This window comes from Coregonus clupeaformis, chromosome 12 (genome assembly GCF_020615455.1).
Source record: "Coregonus clupeaformis isolate EN_2021a chromosome 12, ASM2061545v1, whole genome shotgun sequence".
NCBI classification, from domain to species: Eukaryota; Metazoa; Chordata; class Actinopteri; order Salmoniformes; family Salmonidae; genus Coregonus; species Coregonus clupeaformis.
In genome coordinates, this window is record NC_059203.1 from 22,417,172 (window position 1) to 22,443,208 (window position 26,037).

The 26,037-nt window shown below is 42.6% G+C and overlaps 2 protein-coding genes across 3 annotated transcripts; both read left to right on the plus strand.

Moving 5' to 3' along the window:
• On the plus strand, nt 1-3,567 carry LOC121578615. Of its 2 annotated transcripts, XM_041892979.2 has the most exons (7): nt 1-1,238; nt 1,668-1,772; nt 1,921-2,083; nt 2,195-2,508; nt 2,616-2,700; nt 2,821-2,927; nt 3,090-3,567. In XM_041892979.2, exons 2-6 carry the CDS (start codon nt 1,756-1,758, stop codon nt 2,872-2,874), a joined length of 633 nt encoding a protein of 210 aa, XP_041748913.1. In that variant the 5' UTR covers nt 1-1,238; nt 1,668-1,755; the 3' UTR covers nt 2,875-2,927; nt 3,090-3,567. The 2 variants fall into 2 exon arrangements, with proteins under 2 accessions (XP_041748913.1, XP_041748914.1); XM_041892980.2 differs by lacking the exon at nt 1-1,238 and having other exon boundaries at nt 1,245-1,772.
• A 12,849-nt stretch (nt 3,568-16,416) lies between these two features.
• On the plus strand, nt 16,417-18,068 carry LOC121578614 (P2Y purinoceptor 1-like). Its single transcript, XM_041892978.1, has one exon. The coding sequence runs from the start codon at nt 16,552-16,554 to the stop codon at nt 17,626-17,628; it is 1,077 nt and encodes a 358-aa protein (XP_041748912.1). The 5' UTR covers nt 16,417-16,551; the 3' UTR covers nt 17,629-18,068.
• Nucleotides 18,069-26,037: the final 7,969 nt, after the last annotated feature.

Genomic DNA, 26,037 nt, shown 5'->3' on the forward strand with positions numbered 1-26,037 from the left:
ATGATGGGAAGTTCGGCTCTTTTCTGAGAGCCGGCTCTTTTGACTCGGCTCCCAAAGAAGAGCCGGCTCTTTCGACTCCCGAACGGCTCTTTATTTAGGATCTTTTGTAGCCTATATTTTACCTTAACTTTGAAAAAAAATCATGGTTTATGTGTTGAAAACCCTTTTGCTTTCAGTGTTTTTATGAGAGACCTTATAATGCCTAATTCTGTGCATTTATTCTGTGACAAAACCACTCTTACATTTGTTTATTTCAATTAAACTTTTTTATTGCACAAATTAACAATAAACTTCAAACAAATCCACAGAACAGAATCAAAACCAGAACCAAACTCCAGCAAACAGCATTAGTCCTCAGGGCAGGTTGGCATTCAGGAAGATCAGATGCCTCAGCTTGGATGGGCTGATAGGCCTGATACGATTTCGCCTCTCCGTGAGTATCTGCCCTGTTTTGGAGAAGATTCTCTCAGAAGGAACTGATGTGGCAACAATACATAGTCTCCCCTCCATCACATCAGTTGCAGTAGGAGAGGTTATACTTGCACGCATGGGGATGGCAGTAGACGTTACAGCAGCTGTTGTTCTGGTATGAGACACACCAGGATCAGTAGATGGTGAGCTGGCTTGCCCTCTCTCCTCTAACTGCACTGTAGGATGGACAGTTCTTGTATGTCTATGCAGGTTTGTGGTGGAACCTGCTCTTATAGTGACCTTCGTTTTGCAGTGAAGGCACTCTGCTTTCTTGTTCCCAATATCTTTAAACTGCAGCCAGATGCTGCTTCGCTTTCTAGTGTCACTCATAGTTAAACGACACGACAATGCAAGACGCACACACGCTCCTCAGTCCGCTCTGTCTCTCTCTTCACTTGCAGTGGAGTCAAGTGGTGTGTCTGCCCCGCCCCCTCTCTGTTTACACATCCTTAATTCTCACGTGAATGCCGCATGCTGGTCGCCATGCTGGCCAATCATAACAGACCTCTGTGAAAGTGAAACCTAAGCAGCGAATGGGCAAAAAACTGGGAGCCGGCTCTCACTCGATGCGAGCCGGCTCTTCTGATTCACTACAAAGAGCCGGCTCTCAGAGCCGATGCTTGTGCGCATGACCCATCACTACCTCGTAGTGGTCGCGAAGGAAGGAGGACACGGGCAGTTCTCGTTCTATTTCACCTCATAAGCGCTTGCTCAGTCCGTGCAAAATGATTACCTCAGAATCGCTCTCCAAGGACGTGTTTTTGATGGTGACTACCTGCTGCTTCAGAGGATCGAAAAGACTGGAAAGAGAACACTCTTTCTTTACCATATATTTGTCTTTATATAATAAAATATTGTTAAATAGGAATTAATAATTTAAGCTGTTTTTAGATTGACGTTGCTAGCTACTGTACTTATTTACCTCAGCCTGCCTAGTCAGATAGCCAGCTACAGTAGCTGGCTAGCTAGACAGACAGTTTTATTTAGCTAACATTAGCTAGCTAGCTACTGTAACTGTTATTGTAGCTTTCTCTTTGTATGTAGCTTGCACTTCAATGGCATCCCTCGAGGAGATTTTCTTTTATCTTTCCAGTAAAGGAAGAGTACGTGCTGAACTCTAAATTCCCTTCTGTAACCCATTAAAAAGGGTGCTTGGAACCTAAAATTTGTTTTAATTTTGTATGATACCCATCAAGGACGAGACTGGTGAGGCCACCTCCAAGGCGATAATGGTTATCTTCAACACCCACGGTTCTCTTGAGGTCATCTTGAGTGACCGAGGTCATGAACGCTGGAACAAGGTACGGATGTTATAGGTTATGTTCTGTCACCAATGGTTTGTTTTATTCATTTTTTACAATTCATTTTTGTTTTTCCATTGTACATAATCAGACATATTTCAATATCTTACATTGTCAATAGATATCACTTTTCTCCCCCCTCCTCCAGGATTGGTGAATGGACCAATCAGACCCTCAAGACTGCCATGGGCAAGTCCCTTGATTGGTACCAGGAAGGGTGGGAGAACAACCTGAAGGTAATTCTCTTTGCACACAACAGCAGCATCCAGGCCTCAACCGAGTACAGACGGGAACCGCAGCTGTTGACTGAGGTAAACAATGCAATTGTATATACTATTTTGCATATACTGTAGTCTTTCAAATTTGTGATTGACTTAGTGTTGTTGTTTGTCTATAGCTATTTTTGTATAACGCACTTTCAGATCACTGAAACCCAACCTGATGTGGTGGAAGTTGTCGAACCAGATCAGAACGCCTTCAAGGACCAGCTTCAGGCACGGACTGAGAAGGATGTGGAGGTTTTTGACCAGGTAAAAATGTTATCAATCAAGGTGAGACTGAACATCGACAAGGTGCAGGAGAAACAGAAGGAGAGCTACCGGAGCAGAATCAAGAAGGGGACCAAGTGCTACGACATCCGGGCGAATTACTTGGTTTGGAAGAAGGACGAAAGGAAGGCGAGACCTGGGAAACCTCACTGCTCTTTCGCTCTTAGCTGGGGTCACCATCTGTTAAGGTGAATATAAAACATCTCAGATAATAACTATTTGCATTTGCACACAAAATAACCTGAAGCTAGTTTTAGTTTTCCTAACACTGATATTTTTATCTTTGTCTTCATAGGGTTACCTCGGTGGAAGCCAACAATCTTCTCCAGTTGAAGCAGATGGACAGTCGACCACTGAAAGCACTGACGCCCTACACTTCGGTGAAGCCCAATAGACAAAATATGTTAAGCTTTGGTTGACATTTGAGAAAGCAAGAAATGGTAGTTATGCTGAGCTTATAAAAATGTACCTCTTCAATTTACCTCTCCAAATGACTTTAGGACCATCGACTGTCCGAGCCCCCCAGGAGGTATCCCATCCACCAGAACCAGTGAGTTCGGATCAGTCTGATTCTCTGTGCGCTGAGTCGGAGGGGGACCAGCTTGAGGTAGGCTATACCTTCCAAAAGTGTTGAAAAGTACATATCTCCCATTGATTAACACTGCAATAATCCATCCAATTTTCTCACAGTAAAGTGTAACCTGTGTGTTTGCTTGTTTACGTCTCTGTCTCCTCCCCTGTTCCCTTTAACTCTGCTCCTGTTCTCCAGGATCTAGGGGTTCTGCCCAACACCCAGACGTGGATCCACCTGATGTCCTCCATTACCAACCAACCCTCCAACTTTTCATTACATAATCTACGCTACTGTTGTTGTCATTATCTGATAAGAAAGTTTTCTTGCTCTATCATACTGGGCACATAATATGTGAGATACACAGATGAACTAAAAACACTAGCACTTTCAAACACTCAGAACAAAGAGAGCAGCAGTGCCTGGACTTTGCAGTCTCCCTCTTTGAGTCCCCTTTCTGAGACTGGCTGCCTGTTGAGAACATGTGACAGGCAGAACCTCCCACCCACACAGCACCCACCTCCTCTCTATTACACACACCAACATTCTGTATTTTAGTCTATGTTTGCCATGTGAGTATACAAAAAATGTGTGCAAATATATTAATGACACAACTGTCCCAAAAAATATAAAAGTTTATGTATTAAAATCTTAAATATTGACAGGTTGATTTTCACAGCTGTTTCACAAGGTGTTCATTATTGTAAGTTGTAAGGTATCCTTTGATGGTATTTATTTATTCCTACATTATTCATTGTTGTATCCTAGGTCCTAAAATAGATACATATATATTCAACCACAAGAATGTACTAATGAGCTATGCGAGATAGAAAAAAATTAATCATGAAAGAGGACTACTGAAATTACATTATGTCAGTGTAGATAAGGGAAGGGCAGATTTAAATAAAAACATGACAGCCAGACAAGCCAGTGTATGAATCAAACGGATTTACATATGAATGGAGTGGAAATTAGCTGACGACTTTGTGATCTGTAAGGTAAATAACTTTAATGTGTCAAGCAGATTACACATTTTCATTGCCATTTCTGAAACGTAGCAATGTTTAAGACATAGATTTCATGTTGTAATGTTAACAAGGTACCCAAAAGTAGTTCGAAGTAATGTTTTCATTTTATTAGCTAAACCAAACTTGTTTGAAAAGCAAAATTGTAGTGGAAATCAGCCTTGTTTGCATAGCGATGATGAAAATAATGTCATTTAGGCTGTAATGACCTCCAGAATTCTAATCATTAGGTCATCACACCGCTGATATAAAAAGGGCTTTATAAAAAAAAATGTGATTGATTGATTGATATAGCAACGAACATTAATAGTTTATTGAATCACATTGTGACGCAGAGGGGGACACTTTTTGGCCGGGGGACATTATTTGGCATGACATGCCCGTGCCACTACTGCCCCTGGCCTGCGCCACGCTGCCCTCCAGAGGTGCCCATGGTGTTGGACGGGTGCCGCTGCTGCCAGGTGTGTGCCAGGCTGCACAGAGAGGTTTGTGGGTGACAGCCAGAGGGGCCTGTATTGCGACTACAGCACCAGCTACCCCGGAGGTAGTGGAGAGTGTGTCAGTGAGTACAGTGCTACCCTGTTAACCTTTCACAGGTCTGTAGAGGTCTGTTTGTGCTGTCATGCCAACTGTAAGATATATCTGTTTGTGCTGTCTTGCCAACTGTTAGACCCAACTGTGACAGCCTCGACAACAACATTTACCCAGACACCATAGCAGTAGGTACAGTACTCGATAGACGAAAGGCAAATAAGACTTCAACTTTATCCTATTTGAATGAATAATTGGGTGACACATGCTTAATTTGCATATTTCCAAATGCGCGACCAAGATGCAGGGCTCATTCGCTCATCAAAATCATGACGTTCCATGGTCCAATTATAACTTGCACAATGCAAGAACCTCTAGGGTTAAGTTGAGGCATAACTCCTGTTAAGGTTAGCATAATGCTGTATGAAAGCTTAAAATACTGTAGAAAATCCTCTGCCCTCTGCCTATTGGCTACTTAGCTTATTCAAACTTGTCTCAAAATACTACAATGTCCCTTTAAGGCAGTGCTTCTCAATTATTTTCTGTTACGCCCCCCCTAGGAAGAAGTAAACATTTAGCGCCCCCCAACTCTCCGCCGCAACTGTATATAAAATATAGATCAACTTACAACAAAGAATAAACTTTATTAACATTGTTTTTTAGTCTGTAACAGAAAATACTAAAAGTGCATAAATTTGCCTGAAATTAAAAAAAAAATTCAAACCTTATTTAAACTGTAAATTTTTTTTGACCATTTGATACTGAAAAATAAAATAAAATATAATCAATAAATAATAATACATTCAAATTGATCAGCAACATTAACTCAGGAGCACAATATATGAAACACTTTGACCTATAAAACAAAAATGAATAAAACAATTTGTGCTGATTATTATTATTTTTTAAATCAAAATGAGGAAGTCAGGAATAATGGCTACAATGAGCACGTTTTGCAGTGCACAGCTTTTCGAAGCGGGGTTTGAAGCATGATACTGCAATTCTCAGCTCCTGCTCAATGTTTAGCTGGGACCTGTACTTGGTCTTCAGTGCAGCAACAGCAGAGAAGCCAGTCTCACAAAGATAAGATGTTGCAAAAGGAAGAAGAATGCCCATGGCCCTCTGCCCTATGAGTGGATGCTGCCTCTCTGCACTCAGCCAGAATTCACTCAGTGTCTGTGATGTGAACCTCAGTCTCAATGTGGAGTCAGACGTCATATCAATGAACTGGTCCTCCTCTGCAGAGCTGAAACCAGTTGGAGCTGGTGCATTGAAAGGATCTCTCACCCAGTCATATTGGGAACTGTTTTCAGGGAAGTACTTTTTAAAGAATCCCATCAGTGATGAAATATGCTCCTTAATATATGGAATCACTGAGGTGGCATCATAGTCAGTAGTGTCAACAAATTCATGCAGGTTCTCGAATGAATCAGTATTTCCTTCATCAAGTCGCCTGCCCCACATTGCAAGCTTTCGAGTGAAAGAGCTGATCTTGTCTGTGACCTGAGGGAGGTGTTTATCTTTCCCTTGAAGCTGTAGATTTAGTTCATTTAGCTTTCCAAATATGTCACTCAGGTAGGCCAGTTTTGCCAGGAAGTTCTCATCACTAAATTTTTCTGCGAGGTCATACTTGTGCTCCTGCTCCGAAAACATTCTTATCTGCTCTCTGAGCTCAAAAACTCGGGACAAGACTTTTCCTCGTGACAGCCACCTTGCTTCACTGTGAAACAGCACAGCTTGATGTTCAGCTCTCATCTCCTCACAGATAGCAGAGAAGACTCTTGTTTTTAGTGGTCTGGTCTTTATAAAATTGACTACACCTACAATGTCAGTCATAACCTCACTTAATTCAGAGAAAAGGTGCCTTGATGCCAGTGCTTCTCTGTGTATAACACAGTGTGTCCACTCAGCATTAAGTGAGGCCTTCTTGATGAGTGCCCGAAGTCCTTTTCTCATCCCTGCCATGGTCTGTGCACCATCACTGCAAACACCAATGCAGTTCTCCCACTTTAGCCCATTCTCAGTCAGGAAGCAGTCCAGCATTTTGAATAGCTCTTCAGCTGTGGCTCTGTCCCTGACATATTTACGAAAAAGTAGATCCTCACACAGGGAGTTTGTCATGTCAAAACGTACATAAGCGATAAACAAACAGTCTTTGTTGCTTCATCGAACTGTAAGGCAAAACGTTTGTCTTTGAGTTTATCTACCAGCTGTTCTTTAAGATCGTTAGCAATGTCATTTATACGTCTGGCGACAGTGTCATTGGACAGAGGGATAGTTTTTATTTTTGCAGCACTTGCGTCATCCAGCATGACAGAGACCATGTCTAATGCTGCAGGCAGTATCAGCTCCTCTGCTATGGAGTGTTTTTTTTTGCACTGAGCAATTTGGAACGCCACCTTATATGATGCCAACAGTGCTCGCTGGTTTACTGAAGTAGCATTCACAAAGCGGGACGATTGTTTGCAATTTTCGGCACGTTTTCGCTGAAAACTCAAGCGGCTTATCAGCGTGATTGGGGTGTAATGTCTTTAAGTGACGCCTTAATTTATTTGGCTTCATGCTGTCCGCTGCCAACATTTTTAGACACAGTAAACATACCGGTCTTTCCTCGTCTCCCACCGTAGTCACAGTGAAGCCAAGCGCTACATACGCTTCATCATATTTCCTCGTCTTAGCATTCGGGAGACTTACGTTTGTCTCAGTATCTCCGTCTCTCTCCGCCTTTCTTTTCATCCCTGTTGAATATTTTTCCATGGTGTCTCCTAAGGGTTTGTTATCTGCACTTCATATCTCCTGCTCTGTGCTGTGTGCTCTTGTTCGGTGCAAAAAAAAACTACTCCCTGCGGCAAAAAAAAGCATGTTCCCCAGGGTCACACGCGCCCCCCCGGCATCGCGCCGAGCCCCCCCAGGGGGGCGCGCCCCACTATTTGAGAAGGACTGCTTTAAGGCAATAAAACATTGTTTTTAAATATGTCTAGAAATGTACACATTTTGTGCTCTTGTAGGAAGCAATCACTCCCCTATTGCTGACTACAAATGATCTATAACTGGGCTAATAACTCACTAACTAGCAAAGGATATGAACAAAATGTGCACATGCAGCTCTTTATTTGATCTCAAAACAAGCCATCTACTCACGACCACAGCTGTAAAAACAAGCGCATCTGCTCATGACCACAGATGTAAACAAAGTCCAGTTCAAAGTAAATGTCTAGATGGTCTAATTGCACATAGGCCTACTGCAGCTCTGATTGGTTATGCCGCACCGGTCTGTGTAGAGTACGGGTGTGTGTCAATGCAATAGAATCCTACTCAGATGTGGTCCACCTATGACAAAATCTCTTGCGTTGAAAGTGGCTAATATTGCCTTGATTCGATCACAATTGCCACAGTAAAGAGAAACGTTGATAGTGTTAACACACAGGGAAAGCTCGAGAAAGTTGACTGAAGTCCAATCTCATGCTTCTCTCTGTGGGCTGATGGTTCTTCTGCGCTCTGCGCGGCAGGGGAGCTGCACAGTTTAGAGGGAACATTGCTCCCAACTACCTTGTACAAACATCTAGAAAGGAAGCCTAAAGCTGGTGATCAGGCTGAACTTTCCATCAACTGTCCATTTTCTTTCCAAGAACAAGATTTTTTAAAAACAACAACTACAGGTTGGCAAAGTAAAATCAATTTGAGCATCTACAAATCATCTGTAGGGGCCTTTCCAAATAAAGTGGTCCGAATATGCATATTTACTTTTCTTTCATTAATTCATATAACATGTAATTCTGAGTTATTCCTATTATTTGCTCACATGTAACATATCACAGTAACAAAATACACAGAGAACAGTATCCCTTGGTCAAAATGTTGAAAATATGTAGCAACAACTTGCTTAAAGTCTTGAAATAACTTTGGTGCTGCAATGAGATTTACATGTTGTTTGCCATGATAAACATCCTGAGGCTCACAACACAGAGGAATGTGGATGCATTTAAGCTATTTCCTTTTGGACAAAAGGGCGCAGTTCCATTGCACCTGCATGGCAGTATTTACACAGTAGCATTCCAGTTGAGAAATAACATCATTGAATAATTTTGACTCTGTTTTTGGTTAACAGTTTAATTGAACAGGGTTTTACATAAAGCATTCATAACACTTTTATGAAAGCAGTCATAACAGCTTTATGAATGTTACAGTATCATTCATAACAACGTTCTTAAAACATGTTATGACTGGTTTCATGAAGGTGTTATGAATGCCTTATGCACAGATACCCCCTTCAAGTAAAGTATTTCCCGTTTTTGCAGCTAGCCTACTGTATATGCTTCAAAGGCGTGTAGTGTGTGCAAGGAGTACAGTAGTTACAGCACAGCAGTAGACAGGCTGTATTGAATCCTGCAGTCAAATATAGTAAAGCATTTGAAACCACAATATTCATATTTAAAACCTCTTAGATGTAAAGAACCTGTTTTGGGGACCTACGTGGTTCCGGTACCGGTTCCGACCAACATGTTCGCTTATAAATCGATCTGTGTATACCATATATCGAAATGGCTTGCATTGAGCGGTCACCCTGATTCTCACTCGCACAGCAGGATGGGAAATCTGACACCACTTGAAGCTGGGATGTCCCTCCTACCATTTTAATTCGCTCTTCAACGCCTGGCTGAACCATACGTCACAGCCACTAATAGAATCCTTACGTCGTAGCACAGCAGGAGAGAGTGGTTTCGTCGCTGTAGCACATTCAGAGATCGATTAATAGCCAGTAATCTGTTTGTCATAGACGAACGAGGTTAAAATGAGATGAAAGGCGAGTTCTTAACGAGTTCAGGAAGCCAAGCTAGAGCTATGTGAGACGTTCTCAGCGACAGGGGCAGACGTTTTGCTCAAGAGAGACCATCAGAAAATATGTACAAAATATGCACTGAACATACAAATATGTATTTTATAGTTATAAGGATAAAATATGTTAGTCAGTCATTCTATAATTTGATTATACTATATTTAAAATTCAAAATACACTGCTCAAAAAAATTAAGGGAACACTAAAATAACACATCCTAGATCTGAATGAATGAAATAATCTTATTAAATACTTTTTTTTCTTTACATAGTTCAATGTGCTGACAACAAAATCAAACAAAAATTATCAATGGAAATCAAATTTATCAACCCATGGAGGTCTGGATTTGGAGTCCCCCTTAAAATTAAAGTGGAAAACCACACTACAGGCTGATCCAACTTTGATGTAATGTCCTTAAAACAAGTCAAAATGAGGCTCAGTAGTGTGTGTGGCCTCCACGTGCCTATATGACCTCCCTACAACGCCTGGGCATGCTCCTGATGAGGTGGCGGATGGTCTCCTGAGGGATCTCCTCCCAGACCTGGACTAAAGCATCCGGCAACTCCTGGACAGTCTGTGGTGCAACGTGGCGTTGGTGGATGGAGCGAGACATGATGTCCCAGATGTGCTCAATTGGATTCAGGTCTGGGGAACGGGCGGGCCAGTCCATAGCATCAATGCCTTCCTCTTGCAGGAACTGCTGACACACTCCAGCTACATGAGGTCTAGCATTGTCTTGCATTAGGAGGAACCCAGGGCCAACCGCACCAGCATATGGTCTCACAAGGGGTCTGAGGATCTCATCTCGGTACCTAATGGCAGTCAGGCTACTTCTGGCGAGCACATGGAGGGCTGTGCGGCCCCCCAAAGAAATGCCACCCCACACCATGACTGACCCACCGCCAAACCGGTCATGCTAAGGATGTTGCAGGCAGCAGAACGTTCTCCACGGCGTCTCCAGACTCTGTCACGTCTGTCACGTGCTCAGTGTGAACCTGCTTTCATCTGTGAAGAGCACAGGGCGCCAGTGGCGAATTTGCCAATCTTGGTGTTCTCTGGCAAATGCCAAACGTCCTGCACGGTGTTGGGCTGTAAGCACAACCCCCACCTGTGGACGTCGGGCCCTCATACCACCCTCATGGAGTCTGTTTCTGACCGTTTGAGCAGACACATGCACATTTGTGGCCTGCTGGAGGTCATTTTGCAGGGCTCTGGCAGTGCTCCTCCTGCTCCTCCTTGCACAAAGGCGGAGGTAGCAGTCCTGCTGCTGGGTTGTTGCCCTCCTACGGCCTCCTCCACATCTCCTGATGTACTGGTCTGTCTCCTGGTAGCGCCTCCATGCTCTGGACACTACGCTGACAGACACAGCAAACCTTCCTGCCACAGCTCGCATTGATGTGCCATCCTGGATGAGCTGCACTACCTGAGCCACTTGTGTGGGTGGTAGACTCCGTCTCACGCTACCACTAGAGTGAAAGCACCGCCAACATTCAAAAGTGACCAAAACATCAGCCAGGAAGCATAGGAACTGAGAAGTGGTCTGTGGTCACCACCTGCAAAACCAGTCCTTTATTGGGGGTGTCTTGCTAATTGCCTATAATTTCCACCTGTTGTCTATTCCATTTGCACAACAGCATGTGACATTTATTGTCAATCAGTGTTGCTTCATAAGTGGACAGTTTGATTTCACAGAAGTGTGATTGACTTGGAGTTACATTGTGTTGTTTAAGTGTTCCCTTAATTTTTTTTGAGCAGTGTATATTTGTTGCAGGTGCTCTTGATAGTATCACTGTTCTTTATTAATAATATGCCATTTAGCAGACGCTTTTATCCAAAGCGACTTACAGTCATGTGTGCATACATTTTTACATATGGGTGGTCCCGGGGATCGAACCCACTACCCTGGCGTTACAAGCGCCATGCTCTACTAATTGAGCTACAGAGGACCACAGCTTTACGTATCGGCTTCTTGGCCTTCGTCAGAGCTTTTGTGAGTGTTTTTAAATATTATACTATATTTAGAAAGAATATAAGTCATTTCAAGCCTTATTCATACAGTTTAGTTGAATAGGAAATACGTGATATAAAATATTTCATATTTTTAGCATATTTGTACTGTGTACTTGAGCTTGTGTCCTGTGACTACACCTCAGCAATTTATAAAATGTTTTATCAGAAAGGTGAGATTTTAATCTTTATTGGAGTATGAAGCATTACTAGTTATTGTTTATGGCCCTCTCATGATAAATAATTACTTTTGGGGATTATGTAGATTACATTCTTTATTACATTTAGTTACATTAACTGGTTAATGAACAATAATTGTTTTTAATTCATTACTCATAACATTTATTTTGTGTGTAATAGCATAGCCATATCCAACCACAATAACATCACATTACAAATCCCATGAGTATGCAAATCGCCTAAAGGCATCACATTGCCCTTGTCTTTCAACAAGACCCAGTGGAGAGACCATCAGAGAGGGAGAGGTTGCGTCAGGACTTTGGTGGTGATGCAGCTCACTCTCAGGGCCAGTGCCTGAGCTCCAACTGCATCGAGCAAATCACAGACTGGAGCCTCTGCTCCCGCAGCTGTGGTCCAGGTGTCTCCACCCGCAGTTCAAACCAGAACTGGGCCTGCCGCCCGCAGACCCAGACCAGACTGTGCCAGGTCAGGCTATGCCAGGCCACCGCCGTGCAGCGCAGCAGGTCGCAGGAGGTGAGTGGGAGCCAAGCCGCATCTTCACCTTTCTTTACTTCAAACACTTTGCAAATACTCTTACTGCTCAGACTGTCGGCTTTGTTTTCGAGGTTGGTTCAGGTAGGATGGATTGCCACTCGAGATGGATGGACACAGTTTGTGCATTAGAAACGGTTTGCTTTCCTTCTCGTACCTCACTTTTTGGCAAATGGGATGAATTACTTGATATGGTTTACATGTACCTGTACTTACATTGACCATCAATTGATCATACATCTATGCCATCAGAAGAATTGTTGTCAAAATATTTCATAGTTCATATTGATCAAATACAAGTTAATGCAAGATATCAATCAGAATCATTCACCGTTATTAATTGCTGTCTGAAGCCCACTAGGCTATGTACAGCATGTGTATTGCAAAGAACGGGTGCCTGCGAGAGCAGCTATATGTCTCCTTTACCCATTCGTCTGGAGCACCAGGGCTGTTTCAGCACGCGGGCCTATAGATCCCGGTTCTGTGGCCTACAGTGTCCGGACGGCCGCTGCTGCAGCCTGTACCGCACCAGGACTGTCCGCATGGCCTTCGCTGCCCCCAGGGCAGGATGAGCCACCAGCAGGTGATGATGATTGAGTCCTGCTCCTGCCACCACTACAACTGTCCTCAGTCCCCACTCACAGCCTACAGAAGAGCCATACCCTGGCTTTAAAGTATAGGACCTTGAAGAGTGAAACAGCCCGACGCCTGAGGTGAGCAGGCCCTGTCAGTGAAAATAGTGGACAACGATCTAAGCAGAGAATCGAAGGGTAGGATTAAAACAAACTTGCGCTGTGTGGTTCCTTTTTACCCTGTAAACATGGTCAAATTCTTTGCATTACTTCAAATACATTTGAATGTGTAATAACAATGTTAATTTTTGACCAATGATTGTGTGTGTGTGAGTGAGAGACAGAGAGAGGACAAGTGACGGATGGTGGTGGAGGCCTATTGCAGCTGTGTCGGTTACCTCAAAGTAAATATGGAAAGGAAACTATAGTAGCTAGGTAAGAATAGGTTACTGTCAATTCCAAATGACCTTTGTATGCAAGCTTAGCTGTCAGTCATTTTTTTCTTACCTTTATTTAACTAGGCAAGTCAGTTAAGAACAAATTCTTATTGCTTCGAGTAATCTATGGAATTAAGGAAGTGCCCATTCAGGAAGTGGGCGCTCAATGAGCAAAATGACATCGAAAATACGTCTTTTAGACTTAATTTCCAGAATTTGAAATCAGGTAAATTTTCGGTTCTGAATGAAAGCTGAAAATACCTTTTTCCGGATGTTGAAAATACATATTTTCTGGACATTGAAAAGCCATGTTATATGGACATTGAAAATATGTCATTTACTGATGTTGAAAATAATTTACATATTTTACAGACATTGAAAATAGGTATTTTACAGACGTTGAAATAAGTATTTTTTTGGTCATATTTGAATCATATATACATTCACTTATATCTATACTGAACAAAAATATAAACGCAACATGTAAAGTGTTGATCCCATGTTTCATGAGGTGAAATAAAAGTTCCCAGACATTTTTTCAGATGCACAAAAAGCTTTTTTGTCTCAAATTTTGTGCACACATTATTTTTACATCCCTGTTAGTGAGCATTTCTCCTTTGCCAAGATAATCCATCCACCTGACATGTGTTGCATATCGCAAAGCTGATTAAACAGCATGATCATTCCACAGGTGCACCTTGTGCTGGGGACAATAAAAGTCCACTCTTTTGTCACACAGTACAATGCCACAGATGTCTCAAGTTTTGAGGGAGTGTGCAATTGGAATGCTGACTGCAGGAATGTCCACCAGAGCTGTTGCCAGATAATTTAATGTTCATTTCTCTACCATAAGCTGTCCCCAACGTCGTTTTAGAGAATTTGGCAGTACGTCCAACCGGCCTCACAACCGCAGACCACGTTTAACCACGCCAGCTCAGGACCTCCACATCCGGCTTCTTCACCTGTGGGATCGTCTAAGACCAGCCACCCGGACAGCTGGTGAAACTGAGGACTATTTCTGTCTTTAATAAAGCCCTTTTGTGGGGAAAAACGTATTCTGATTGGCTAGGCCTGGCTCCCCAGTGGGTAAGCATTGCTCCCAAGTGGTTGGGCCTATGCCCCTCCCAGGCCCACCCATGGCTGCACCCCTGCCCAGTCATGTGAAATCCATAGATTAGAGCCTAATGAATTTATTTCAAATGACTGATTTCCTTATAAATCAAATCAAATCAAATGTATTGGTCACATACACATGGTTAGCAGATGTTATTGCGAGTGCAGCGAAATGCTTGTGCTTCTAGTTCCGACAGTGCAGTAATATCTAGCAAGTAATATCTAACAGTTCTACAACAAATATCTAATACACACAAATCTAGTTAAAGGAATGGAATAAGAATATATAAATATATGGATGAGCATGTCATTGTCAGAGCGGCATAGGCTAAGATGCAATAGATAGTATAGAATACAGTATTTACATATGAGACGAGTAATGCAAGATATGTAAACATGATTAAAGTGGCATTATTAAAGTGACTAGTGTTCCATTTATTAAAGTGGCGTGTCAACTGTAACTAAGTAAAATCGCTGAAATTGTTCCACGTTGCATTTATATTTTTGTTAATGTTATTGAAGAAAGCATTATATTACATTCAACATTTTTAATTACAATTAAAATAGTAAAATCGTTGAAATTGTTGCATGTTGCGTTTATATTTTTGTTCATGTCAATGTGTCATGAATCCCGCTTCCTGAGTCTGTTTTTGCCTGAGTTGCCTGTTTTCTGTCCTGGAATCTTTTTTCCTGAGTTTCCTGAACGCACCCTGTCTGGTTGCCGGGCGACAAAGCTAGGTGGGAGATCTCTCTATTACCCGCACCTGCATCTCATCAGCTATCTGCACACCTGGTCCTGATCATCACCTCTCCACTTCATAAGCTCTGACCTGACATCCATTCCCTGCCGGATCGTTAGCCATGAACAGTATGTTGTGCCTGCGTATCAGCCTCAGATTACTAAGAGTTAGGTTTGCTGTTCTGTACTTTTTGCTTGCTGTGAACTCACCTTTGTTTACTCTGTCTACAGTTACTCTCCCGGAACATTCACTCCACCGCTGCCTGGTCGTCTGTGGCTTCAGAGACATCATTGGATCTGCCCAGTCACTCCCACCAACTCACCTCCACTGCCAGCTCTGTCACCTGGATTCTCCTGCTTCCACATTTAAGTCTTTAAATAAATACTCACCTTCATTCAACTCACCTTGTCCTGGTCTGCTTCTGGGTTCTGCTTTAGAGAATCGTGACACAATGAACAAAGCATTATATTACATTCAACATTTTTTATTACAATTAAAACAGGAAAATTGAGCAAACTGAAGATTGCAGTATGGAATATTTATTATTTCTCCCATCTGTTACTGTAAGTTAGCTTTTTCAAAAGCTTTAAAACTGGCAGTGACCATGTTCAAAGTTTTCAGACAAACAGAAAAAAACAGATACAGAAAAGTTTTTGCAAATGTCCCAACAACAAACACTAGCATGAACACTGCGGGTAAAAATCTGTGCGTAAAAGGCAGCCGACGACTTTATCAAGGATGCTCAATGAGAAAAGGTTTTCTTGCTATGACTGTGATATTTGGTTGTTTATCTACCTTAGTTGAATGCACTGACTGTAAGTTGCTCTGCATAAGAGTGTCCGCCCCCAAAAACAGCCGACTTCAGTGCGTTCAAGACAACTGAGAACTCTGAAAAACGAGCTCCGTCTGGAAAAAATAGATTCGCATGGTGATCCAACTTGGAATTCCAGTTCAGAAACTCTGGAATCTTCCTAGAGCACCGACATTCCGACCACGATTTGACCTCGTTTTTTTCAGAGTTCCCAGTTGTCTTGAACACACCACAAATCTGAACCAATCATAGGCATCTACTATGTTTCACAAATTTGGACAGCACAGAACAGTACAGCAGAGCACAGTAGAGTTTAGATCAGTAGAGTACAGTAGAGAACAGTACAGTAAAGTACAATAGGGGACAGTACAATATAGTATATTATACTGTACTTTACTTGACTGTGCTCTACTGTACTGTATTATGATGTGCTCTATTGTACTGTGCTGTCCAAACTTGTGAAACATAGACATCTATGATTGGTTCAGATGTGGTCTGGAACGGACCAAATCTTAACCAATCATAGACATCTTTGTTTGGGCCAAATTGAAGCTGGTCCGGATGTCTGTGGACGTTGAAATCAAGGCCGGTCCGGACCTAAAAACAACGTCTGTGGACGTTAAAATCAAGGCCAGGGCAGATGGACCAAATTTCTATGTCTTTTCAACGTCCATGGACTTCTGTACTCACTGGGTGTATATCTTTGGTTTCACCGTGCTCAACATGATGGTGGACGGCTATGATTTCAAGTGTTTCCATGACCAAGTTTGATTTCATTACCTTCTGGGCGTCATCGATTCATATTCTATAACTTGTGTTTGAACTTCACTCTGATCGAAAAGAAAGACGGGGAAAATGTCAGAGAACAACAGCATACACGTTCTCAACATGACAGCATGTGAAGGAATTAACCTGCCTTTTACGCACAGATTTTTACCCGCGGTGTTCATGCTGGTGTTTGTCGTCGGGACATTTGCAAACTTCTGTGGGTTAAAAACTGTTTGTACAAGCTGGAAGAAAATTGGGAGTATAAACATATTCATTCTCAACCTTGGAATAGCTGACTTGCTGTACTTATTTACGTTACCATTTTTGGTTGTCTATTACGCGCTAAACAGTAAATGGATATTTGGACAAGCATTCTGCAGGATAACTAGATTCTGCTTCAATTTGAATCTCTACGGCAGCATCGGGTTCCTGACATGCATCAGTATTTATCGATACCTCGGTATTGTGCACCCAATGAAAGTGATGGGGAAAATCCACACTCGCCACTCCGTGGCAATAAGTTTTCTTGTCTGGATTTTGGTTTTCATTCAGATACTTCCCGATATGTTCTTTGACAAGACAGGGACAAATTCCTCATATTCGTGCTATGACTCAACAGCCGACGACTTTATCAAGGATTACCTTCCGTACAGTATTGGCTGGACCATTACCGGATTCGTTATACCGTTACTGATCATTCTGGCTTGCTATGGACATATAGTAGTGGTTCTTGCCACCAAAGCCAATGTCAATACTTTGTTGAAACAACGGTGTCTAAAACTAGTCATCATCTTGACTGTGTTGTTCTCAATTTGCTTTATCCCTTACCATGTTTTGAGAAATCTCAATTTGAAAATAAGGATTTTGAAAATGGAAGGGACCTGCAAAGCAAGCTTCGATGATATTTATGTTGCTCATCAAATCAGCCGTGGCCTGGTTTGCATGAATAGCGCAATCAATCCGTTAATTTACTTAGTTGGAAATGATGATTTCATCATGCGTTTTCATAATCTCAGCAATCGAGCCAGGATGTCTCTTGTTCAATGGACTGGTGCTGTGATTTACCGCAATACACCTGAGGCAGATCCAGCAACAGAAGAATCTCAACCAGTAAACTTTGATCAGTTAGTTATTTTAACCCAAAACTTGACTGTCAGTATTTGAGTATTCTAGTATTTGAGGTTGTCTACGCCATTATTGTACCAAAGGCCTGTAAGTATGTAAATATGCTATGCTCATTCTCAGAGTATTTTATTGTGTAAACGTGAACTCCTTTTTGTCGTTGAATGCCCTTGTGTAAAGTGAAATAATGTTCCATGCATTTAGTCAGTGATATGCAGGGCTAACTACGGGTTTCCAGAACTATCTAATATATTGAAATGTGTAAATACCCTTGTGTAAAGCGAATTACTGTTACATGCATTTAGTCAGTGATATGCAGGGCTAACTACTGGTTTCCAGAACTATCTTAGATAAAAATGTGTAAATACCCATGTGTAAAGTGAAATACTATGTCACTGAAATAAACATAAACTCAATATGCATTTCAGATATTGCATAAGAATTACAGGCATTCCAGCAGCTTATTACACATAGCCTACTAGCGGAAGTATTTATCTCTGTTGTCCATAAACAATAAAAAGGTATCAAGCTCAAAGGATTTTGTCCATCTTACCTTGTGCTTGAGAAAATATATACTCCTCCACAATTCTTGTCTTCCCAGGGGAAACAGAAGATTTGAACTGATTCCCTTAAGGGGAACAATCCCTCAACACAAAAATGCACAAGAAATGTATGTCATACATGTTTATTAATGTCATATGACTGGTCAGTTGCATTTCGGGTGTGGGTTACAGAACACGGATTTGAGGCTCACTTTATTGAGAAGACTGAGCAAACATAGGGTATGTCCCAAATGGCAACCTTTTTCCAACCTATTCCTCCATAGGGCTCTGGTCAAAAGTAGTGCACTATATAGGGAATAGGGTGCCCTTTGGGATAAACCTAAAACCTTATGACAAATAGAGCAGTGAAAATAGGAGAACAACTACTAGTTTCCAGAATTATCTTATATAAAAATGTGTCTACTCTCTCTTGGCAGACACAGAAACATTTTCGCTCATCCTTACATAAAAGAGGGGGACTGTTTGACTGGCTAGGATGATAGCAGTTTATACTCTGGATAAATAACTTTCACGTAAGAACAGTTGATAAAAACAAAGCAAACCACAAGTCTGTTAGCATTCGAGTACAAGGAGTGGATTGTCAGCACAAGACAGGTCTGTTTTTTAGGCTAATGTTAGTGCCATTGTCCACTTAGACTTACGAGCAGGAGTAATAGAAAATAGTGAATGACTGAATCATCCAAGTCAAAGTAAGAGATTGATGATAAATAATCTAATTGAATTCACCCAGGCTTATTGAGAAGTCTCATTCTCCAGCAGCACAAGCATGCAGTGATATTTCTCTCCTCTCTGTTACCTTCACAGACCACTGAGACCATTCCTGAGGATGCTGGGGTTGGCATTAGTGCAGGCCTAGTGGATGACTGTTTGTGTTATGAGAAAACGGTGCCAAAATAAGTCTAATTTAATTTTAAGTCTGCGGCGCAATGATTTGAATCTATGACCTAGATCATTCATAGCTAGGGAATGACCTCACCAGGCACTCCACTGAGGTCAGCAGTTTAAGAAAACCATCAACCTACGATTTGCTATTGAGTCAAATCAAATCTAAGTTTATTGGTCATGTACACAGTTTAGCAGGTGTTATTGTCACGATCGTCGTAATAAGTGGACCAAGGCGCAGCGTGATATGCGTACATCTTTTAATTAGTACTTTACCAACACGAGACAACAACAAAACGAAACGTGAAGTCCTCGGTCATAAAACACAAACCTACACGGAACAAGATCCCACAATACAAAAGTGCCAACAGGCTGCCTAAGTATGGTTCCCAATCAGAGACAACGAGAATCAGCTGCCTCTGATTGGGAACCACCCTGGCCAAAATAGAAACACATAACCTAGAACAAGAACATAGAAAGCGAAACATAGAACCTAACACCCAGAAACTAACACATAGAAACTAACACTCTGGCTCAACATATAAAAGTCCCCAGAGCCAGGGCGTGACAGTACCCCCCCCCCCCCCAAAGGCGCGGACTGAGACCGCGCCAACTAAACCCAACAGGGGAGGGGCCGGGTGGGCATTCCGCCTCGGAGGCGGATCCGGCTCCGGGCGTGACCACCACCCTCTAACTAACCCCCCGTAGCGCCCCTGGTCTGGTCTGGCCCCGCTGGCTGGAGCTGGACTGGACATCGGTGGAGCGGATTGCTTAGGCTCCGGTGTGGAGCAGCTGACCGGTACCTGACCAGGCACCGGTGAAACAGGCACGGGCTGTGCCGGACTGACGACGCGCACCACAGGCTTGGTGCGGGGAGCAGGAATGGGCCGGACCGGGCTGACGACGCGCACCACTGGCTTGGTGCGGGGAGCAGGGACAGGCCGGACCGGGCTGGCGACGCGCACCACTGGCTTGGTGCGGGGAGCAGGAACGGGCCGGACCGGGCTGGCGACGCGCACCACAGGCTTGGTGCGAGGGGCAGGAACAGGCCGGGCTGGGCTGGCGACGCGCACCCCAGGCTTGGTGCGAGGGGCAGGAACAGGCCGGGCCGGGCTGGCGACGTGCACCCCAGGCTTGGTGCGAGGGGCAGGAACAGGCCGGGCCGGGCTGGCGACGTGCACCACAGGCTTGGTGCGAGGGACAGGAACAGGCCGGGCCGGGCTGGCGACGCGCACCACAGGCTTGGTGCGAGGAGCAGGAACAGGCCGGGCCGGGCTGGCGACGCGCATCACAGGCTTGGTGCGAGGGACAGGAACAGGCCGGACCGTACTGGAAACACACACCACTGGCCTTGTGCGGGGATCAGGAACGGGCCGGACCGGACTGGTAACACACCCCAGTACCTCTCGCCGTGCCTCTACACTCTCCTTCCCTCTAATGACCAATGGCCCCCGTAACCTGGTGGCCTTCTCTCCTAGTCCACAATCTCGCCCTGTAGCTGCCTCCAGCAGCCCCGTTGTCCATGCCGTGTGCCCCCCCCCAAAAAAATGTCTTGGGGTTGCCTCTCGCCTGTCCGATGACGGCCCGGTTGGCGCCGCTTCTCCTCTCCTGCCTGGGTCTCCCCCTTTATCGCCCTCCGGTAACGGACGGCCTCCTCCTCCGTTATCCTCCCCCAACCGAGGAGGACATCTACCAACGTTACCTCCGGCGTTTGCTCCTGGAAACGCTGCTTGGTCCTGTTTTGGTGGGATCTTCTGTCACGATCGTCGTAATAAGTGGACCAAGGCGCAGCGTGATATGCGTACATCTTTTAATTAGTACTTTACCAACACGATACAACAACAAAACGAAACGTGAAGTCCTCGGTCATAAAACACAAACCTACACGGAACAAGATCCCACAATACAAAAGTGCCAACAGGCTGCCTAAGTATGGTTCCCAATCAGAGACAACGAGAATCAGCTGCCTCTGATTGGGAACCACCCTGACCAACATAGAAACACATAACCTAGAACAAGAACATAGAAAACGAAACATAGAACCTAACACCCAGAAACTAACACATAGAAACGAACACCCTGGCTCAACATATAAAAGTCCCCAGAGCCAGGGCGTGACAGTTATAGCGGGTGCAGCAAAATGCTTATGTTACTAACTGCTAACAATGCAGTAAAATGTAAAACAATTTAAATGTAAGCGGGGAAAAAAGACAAGACATCAAGAACGGCAGGACGAATCTGATTAACAACCCAAATAGAACTGTAGCAATAATGAAATGCAATCTATACATATGTACACCGGGGAAATTTACACAAGATCAGCTAAGAATAACAGTATGACAATGAGTGACAAGGAGTTGACATGATAGTACAAACAGATCTGGGACCAGGCTAAGGATCTTCTATCAGTCACACATACTGTACAACAGAGTTTCATGTACTAATTTATCAACAAAAAAAAAACGTATTTAACACTTGTTAAAGTGGCGATCAGCAGTAGAAACAATAACAAAGCGTACTCCATGCCCCTGTTTTGGTAAAAAGCTGAGGGATGTTGCCGGAGAACTCAAATCAAATCACATTTTATTTGTCACATACATAAGAGTCAAATGCTTACTTACTGTAACCACTCTCAAATTCATAGACATAGCTATGGATGCAAGGACTGACACTCCATGATATGAAACATATTTTTTTAACTATGTTTGAGGCTATATTGTGTTTGTTTACATTTACTTGGTGTAAACATTGGAGTAAGACAAGCTTATATTTGGGTTTTTTGACGGGGTTCGACAGTTGAACTAAGCTCATGAGGTATTTTTAAGTTATATCCTTCAAGAATCAGTGGCTAAATATTGTTAATTTAAATCAAAAAAATTGTCAAGGACAGAGGCATGCTGTACAGTGTGTTTCATGATCAGGGGTGGCCATGCAAGACAAGGGAAACTCTAAACACCTGCTCATCTCCAGAGGTGACCGTAAATAAAAGTAAAGACGGTATTTTCATTTAATCTGAAATTAAAATGGTCACCGTTTACAAGAACAGACCTGATAAAATCTGTTCCCCTCACAACAACTGTTTCTGGTAAATGAAACCATACTAGCGAGCAACAAACCCCCACCCCCCAAAAAACCCATTCATCACCAGAAGTAAAACAGGAAGAGGTGAGATGTTAATGAGGTGGGAAAAAACCATAATGACTGCAAAATTCTCATTATTTTTTTGTTGTTGACTTCTACAGTTTCTCTGTCATATCCTTTGTCCTGTCCAGCAGACCTGGGTTCAAATGCTATTTGAAATCTTTTCAATATTTTGAGTGTTTGCTTTAGGATAAAGCCTGCCTGGAATGCCAGGTGGGAGGGGGTTTGCACATTTGCGACTTTTGTATTGGTTCCATTGCAACAGGCCAGCTAAATCAAGCACAGTTAAAGTATTTGAATGATTTCGAATACAGTTTGAACCCCGGTTTGCTGTCCAGCTCGGGCAGTCTTTTGTTGCTGAGAATTTTCCTGCACAGCAGGAAATACAAACTCGTAGTGTATAGATAGATACACATGGCAAGGCATGGCTTAACGTGACCACGCCCCCTAGCAGGGTGCAGCCATAGGGTACTCCCGTTACACCCATGTTACATTTCCTACTTTACTCATAACCTGACAACGGCTGTATTCTTTTCATTTTTTTTTATCATTCTATAAACATTTTGTATATGCTTGGTTGGTCGTTTTTAATATACTTTCATGTCGTCTTAAAGTGGAACTGACAGGGTTTTAGCAACATGAAATCTTATTAAAATCTGTTCATATACACCCACAAGGAGAATATGAAACCTTTTTTTTTTTTTTTTCTGACAAGCGAGAACTTAGAAACGGTCATTTTCACCTTTTCATAAATTCATAGAATGTTTGGGAATGACGTAGTAAGGTATTTGTGAAAATTCTATAGCAATATAGAGTGGGAAAGCGGCTGCGTGTTTGGACAATTAATAGACACTGAAGTAAATAAAACCTAATAAAAACATCTGTATTGTCCAGGACAGGAGTCTACACAGACCGGTGCGCCATAGCCAATCAGAGCTACAGTAGGCCTATATGCAAATAAGCCATTTCCCACACGAGCCTGCAATCATTCACTTTGAACTGGACTGTGTTTTTAGAGGCAGTAGCAACAGTGCGGCTTTAGATCATTAGAACGCTTTGCCAAAACGATGGGGAATAATTTGTCCTTCTGCAGCTTGCCTGCCAATGCATGCTTGTCCCAACCCACGTTTTGACAACTGAATGGGAACGTACATTTTAGTCATTTAGCAGACACTCTTATCCAGAGCGACTTACAGTTAGTGAGTACATTCATTTTTTTTTTTTTTTTTCATACTGGTCCCCCGTGGGAAACGAACCCACAACCCTGGCATTGCAAACACCATGCTCTACCAACTGAGCTACACGGGACTATGATAACACATTATTTTAAAAATCTCTACAATCAACCTGATTTGTATTTGTCTACAGTGTGCCTTCTTGGGTACAGTATGCCATTTATGTAAATATATTGTGTCCAGTTTACAACAAATGATCTGTTACCAGTGTGATCATATACCTTATATTTTTTAAATATAATTTCAAAATGGTCTGAGAATAACAACATTGGCAGGGCAATTCAAGCGAAGCCAAATGCAGTGATAATGTATTGGGCCTATAGCCTACTGCACAAACCTCATTGCTGCAGAACTGCTTTTAATTGGTTAATGTTGCATAGGGTTACGTTTTTAAGTCCTGTTTTTAAGAAATTCGGAGCGGTAGATCTCTGCTTGCATTTTGACACAGAAAGTGATCTTAAATCAGAAAAGGTTGGTGATGCTGGTCTAGGTATAGTAAGTGGACTTTATAAAGGGACATATTTTTATAATAAAACAATGCCCAGTTTGGGTCGCAGTTGCACATTCTTTTGTAAAAACAAATAGGCTATGTCTGGCCCTCAAATTAGTTTTGTTTTTTCAATATGGCCGTTGCGCTGATTGAGTTTGACACCCCTGGGCTAGCGTATCTATTTATGTAGCCAGCTATTTATTTAGCAAGTTAAAAACACAGAGCCTAACGTTAGCTAGCTAGCTATCTGCTGGGAGGATGTCATGTCATTGGAAGAGTGGGTAAGTGACCGACTTTTTCCCCTCATATCGTTTTTCGGTGACTACAGCTAGAGATGCAGGTGTCATTTGATTAGCTAGCAAGAAATGTGAATTGCTTTGCTAGTTAGCTAGCTATGCTGAACTTGAACGACTGTTATCCACAGATAGCATATCTCTTAGTTGTCACTCAAATGTATTTGGCATTGATCAAATGGGCGGGCAGGCTGCAGAATGCTGTTGTAGCCATGCTGGTTAAGTGTGCCTTGAATTCTAAATAAATCACAGACAGTGTCACCAGCAAAGTACCCCCACACCATAACACCTCCTCCTCCATGATTTACGGTGGGAACTACACATGCGGAGATCATCCGTTCACCCACACCGCATCTCACAAAGACACAGCGGTTGGAACCAAACATGTCCAATTTCACCTCCAGACCAAAGGACAAATTTCAACCGGTCTAATGTCCATTGCTCATGTTTCTTGGCCAAAGCAGGTATCTTCTTCTTATTGGTGTCTGTGACTTGTGTCTGTGACTTGAACTCTGTGAAGCATTTATTTGGGCTGCAATTTCTGAGGCTGGTGACTCTAATGAACTTATCCTCTGCAGCAGAGGTAACTCTGGATCTTCCATTCCTGTGGTGGTCCTCATGAGCGCCAGTTTCTTCATAGCACTTGATGGATTTTGTGACTGCACTTGAAGAAACTTTCAAAGTTCTTGAAATGATCCGTATTGACTGACCTTCATGTCTTAAAGTAATGATGGACTGTCATTTCTCTTTGCTTATTTGACCTGTTCTTGCCATAATATGGACTTGGTCTTTTACCAAATAGGGCTATCTTCTGATGGTCAGTCTGAGGGGAGGGAGGGAGCAGCGGTAGGGCTGCCTTTCATCCCACTCACCGTCCCTCCACTCTCCCTCCCTCCGCTGAAGGGACACAGTCTTCCAGCTGATGGTGAAACTTAAGTTGCACTGCATTATTTCTGCCTCATGCACCAATTCATGTTGTTACTCCTCTGACCAGAGAAAGTGAAATATTCCTTGACATAAAAAAAGACAAGACGCAAATAATAACACCGCAAGCTTATCGAAATACTTTACTATCATTCACTGCAGCTGCAGTTCTGGTTGTTGCATGAGTGGAAGTAGGGAGAATGCGCATTTTATGGCTTATAAAACTTTTGACAGTGCTGAATAACAACTTACTCATATAAACAGCAGCTCTTTGCTGTATTCGTTGCGTCCAGGGATGCAAACTCCTGAGGGCCCAAAAAGGTGACACTTTTTTTTTGCACTGAAAAATATTTTTTTTTTTTAAAAACTGCAGCTTTAAAATGCTAATTATTAGTGACTTAGGCTGAATCCCTTTTTGAAATGCAGGTTTTACTAATTAAACAACAAAGAATATGATCTACATGATCAGTCTCTGTGTGTAAAATAAAAAGTGGTTAATGTGAACCTAACGCACAGCTAAAAAATGTAAAGAAAGCAATCCAATGTTATTTGATGCCTAGACTTTACTGCAAATGACACTCAAGTCCAGAGAAAAAACAATACATTCATATTGCAGTTAGCCATGACAGCCTTCGTAATAGAACGCTTGTGACCACACACATCTAAATATTGCACTTGGGAAAAAAACATCTTAAAGTAGAAATAGAATGAAACAAACAAACAAAACATATCTATTATAGTGGCTACAATTATAGTGCCCACTATAGTAGACATTGATCAAGTGCACAAGGCTATATGTGTGTAAAAATAACGTTCACTGAGTAAAAACTAAAAGAATCCCCCCTCACTCACACACAACTGTGTGTCAAGTTCAACACAACAAAAGCAATAGCTTTGGGCCACACTGCACGTTATTACATTGT

Excerpts from the sequence above, each read along its gene's own strand:
- LOC121578615 (XM_041892979.2), top strand. Across the intron at positions 2,509-2,615 it reads TGGGGTCACCATCTGTTAAG|GGTTACCTCGGTGGAAGCCA; the intron begins GTGAATATAAAA and ends TTGTCTTCATAG. Across the intron at positions 2,701-2,820 it reads CACTGACGCCCTACACTTCG|GACCATCGACTGTCCGAGCC; the intron begins GTGAAGCCCAAT and ends AAATGACTTTAG.
- LOC121578614 (XM_041892978.1), top strand. The coding sequence starts at position 16,552 with ATGTCAGAGAACAACAGCATACACGTTCTCAACATGACAGCATGTGAA.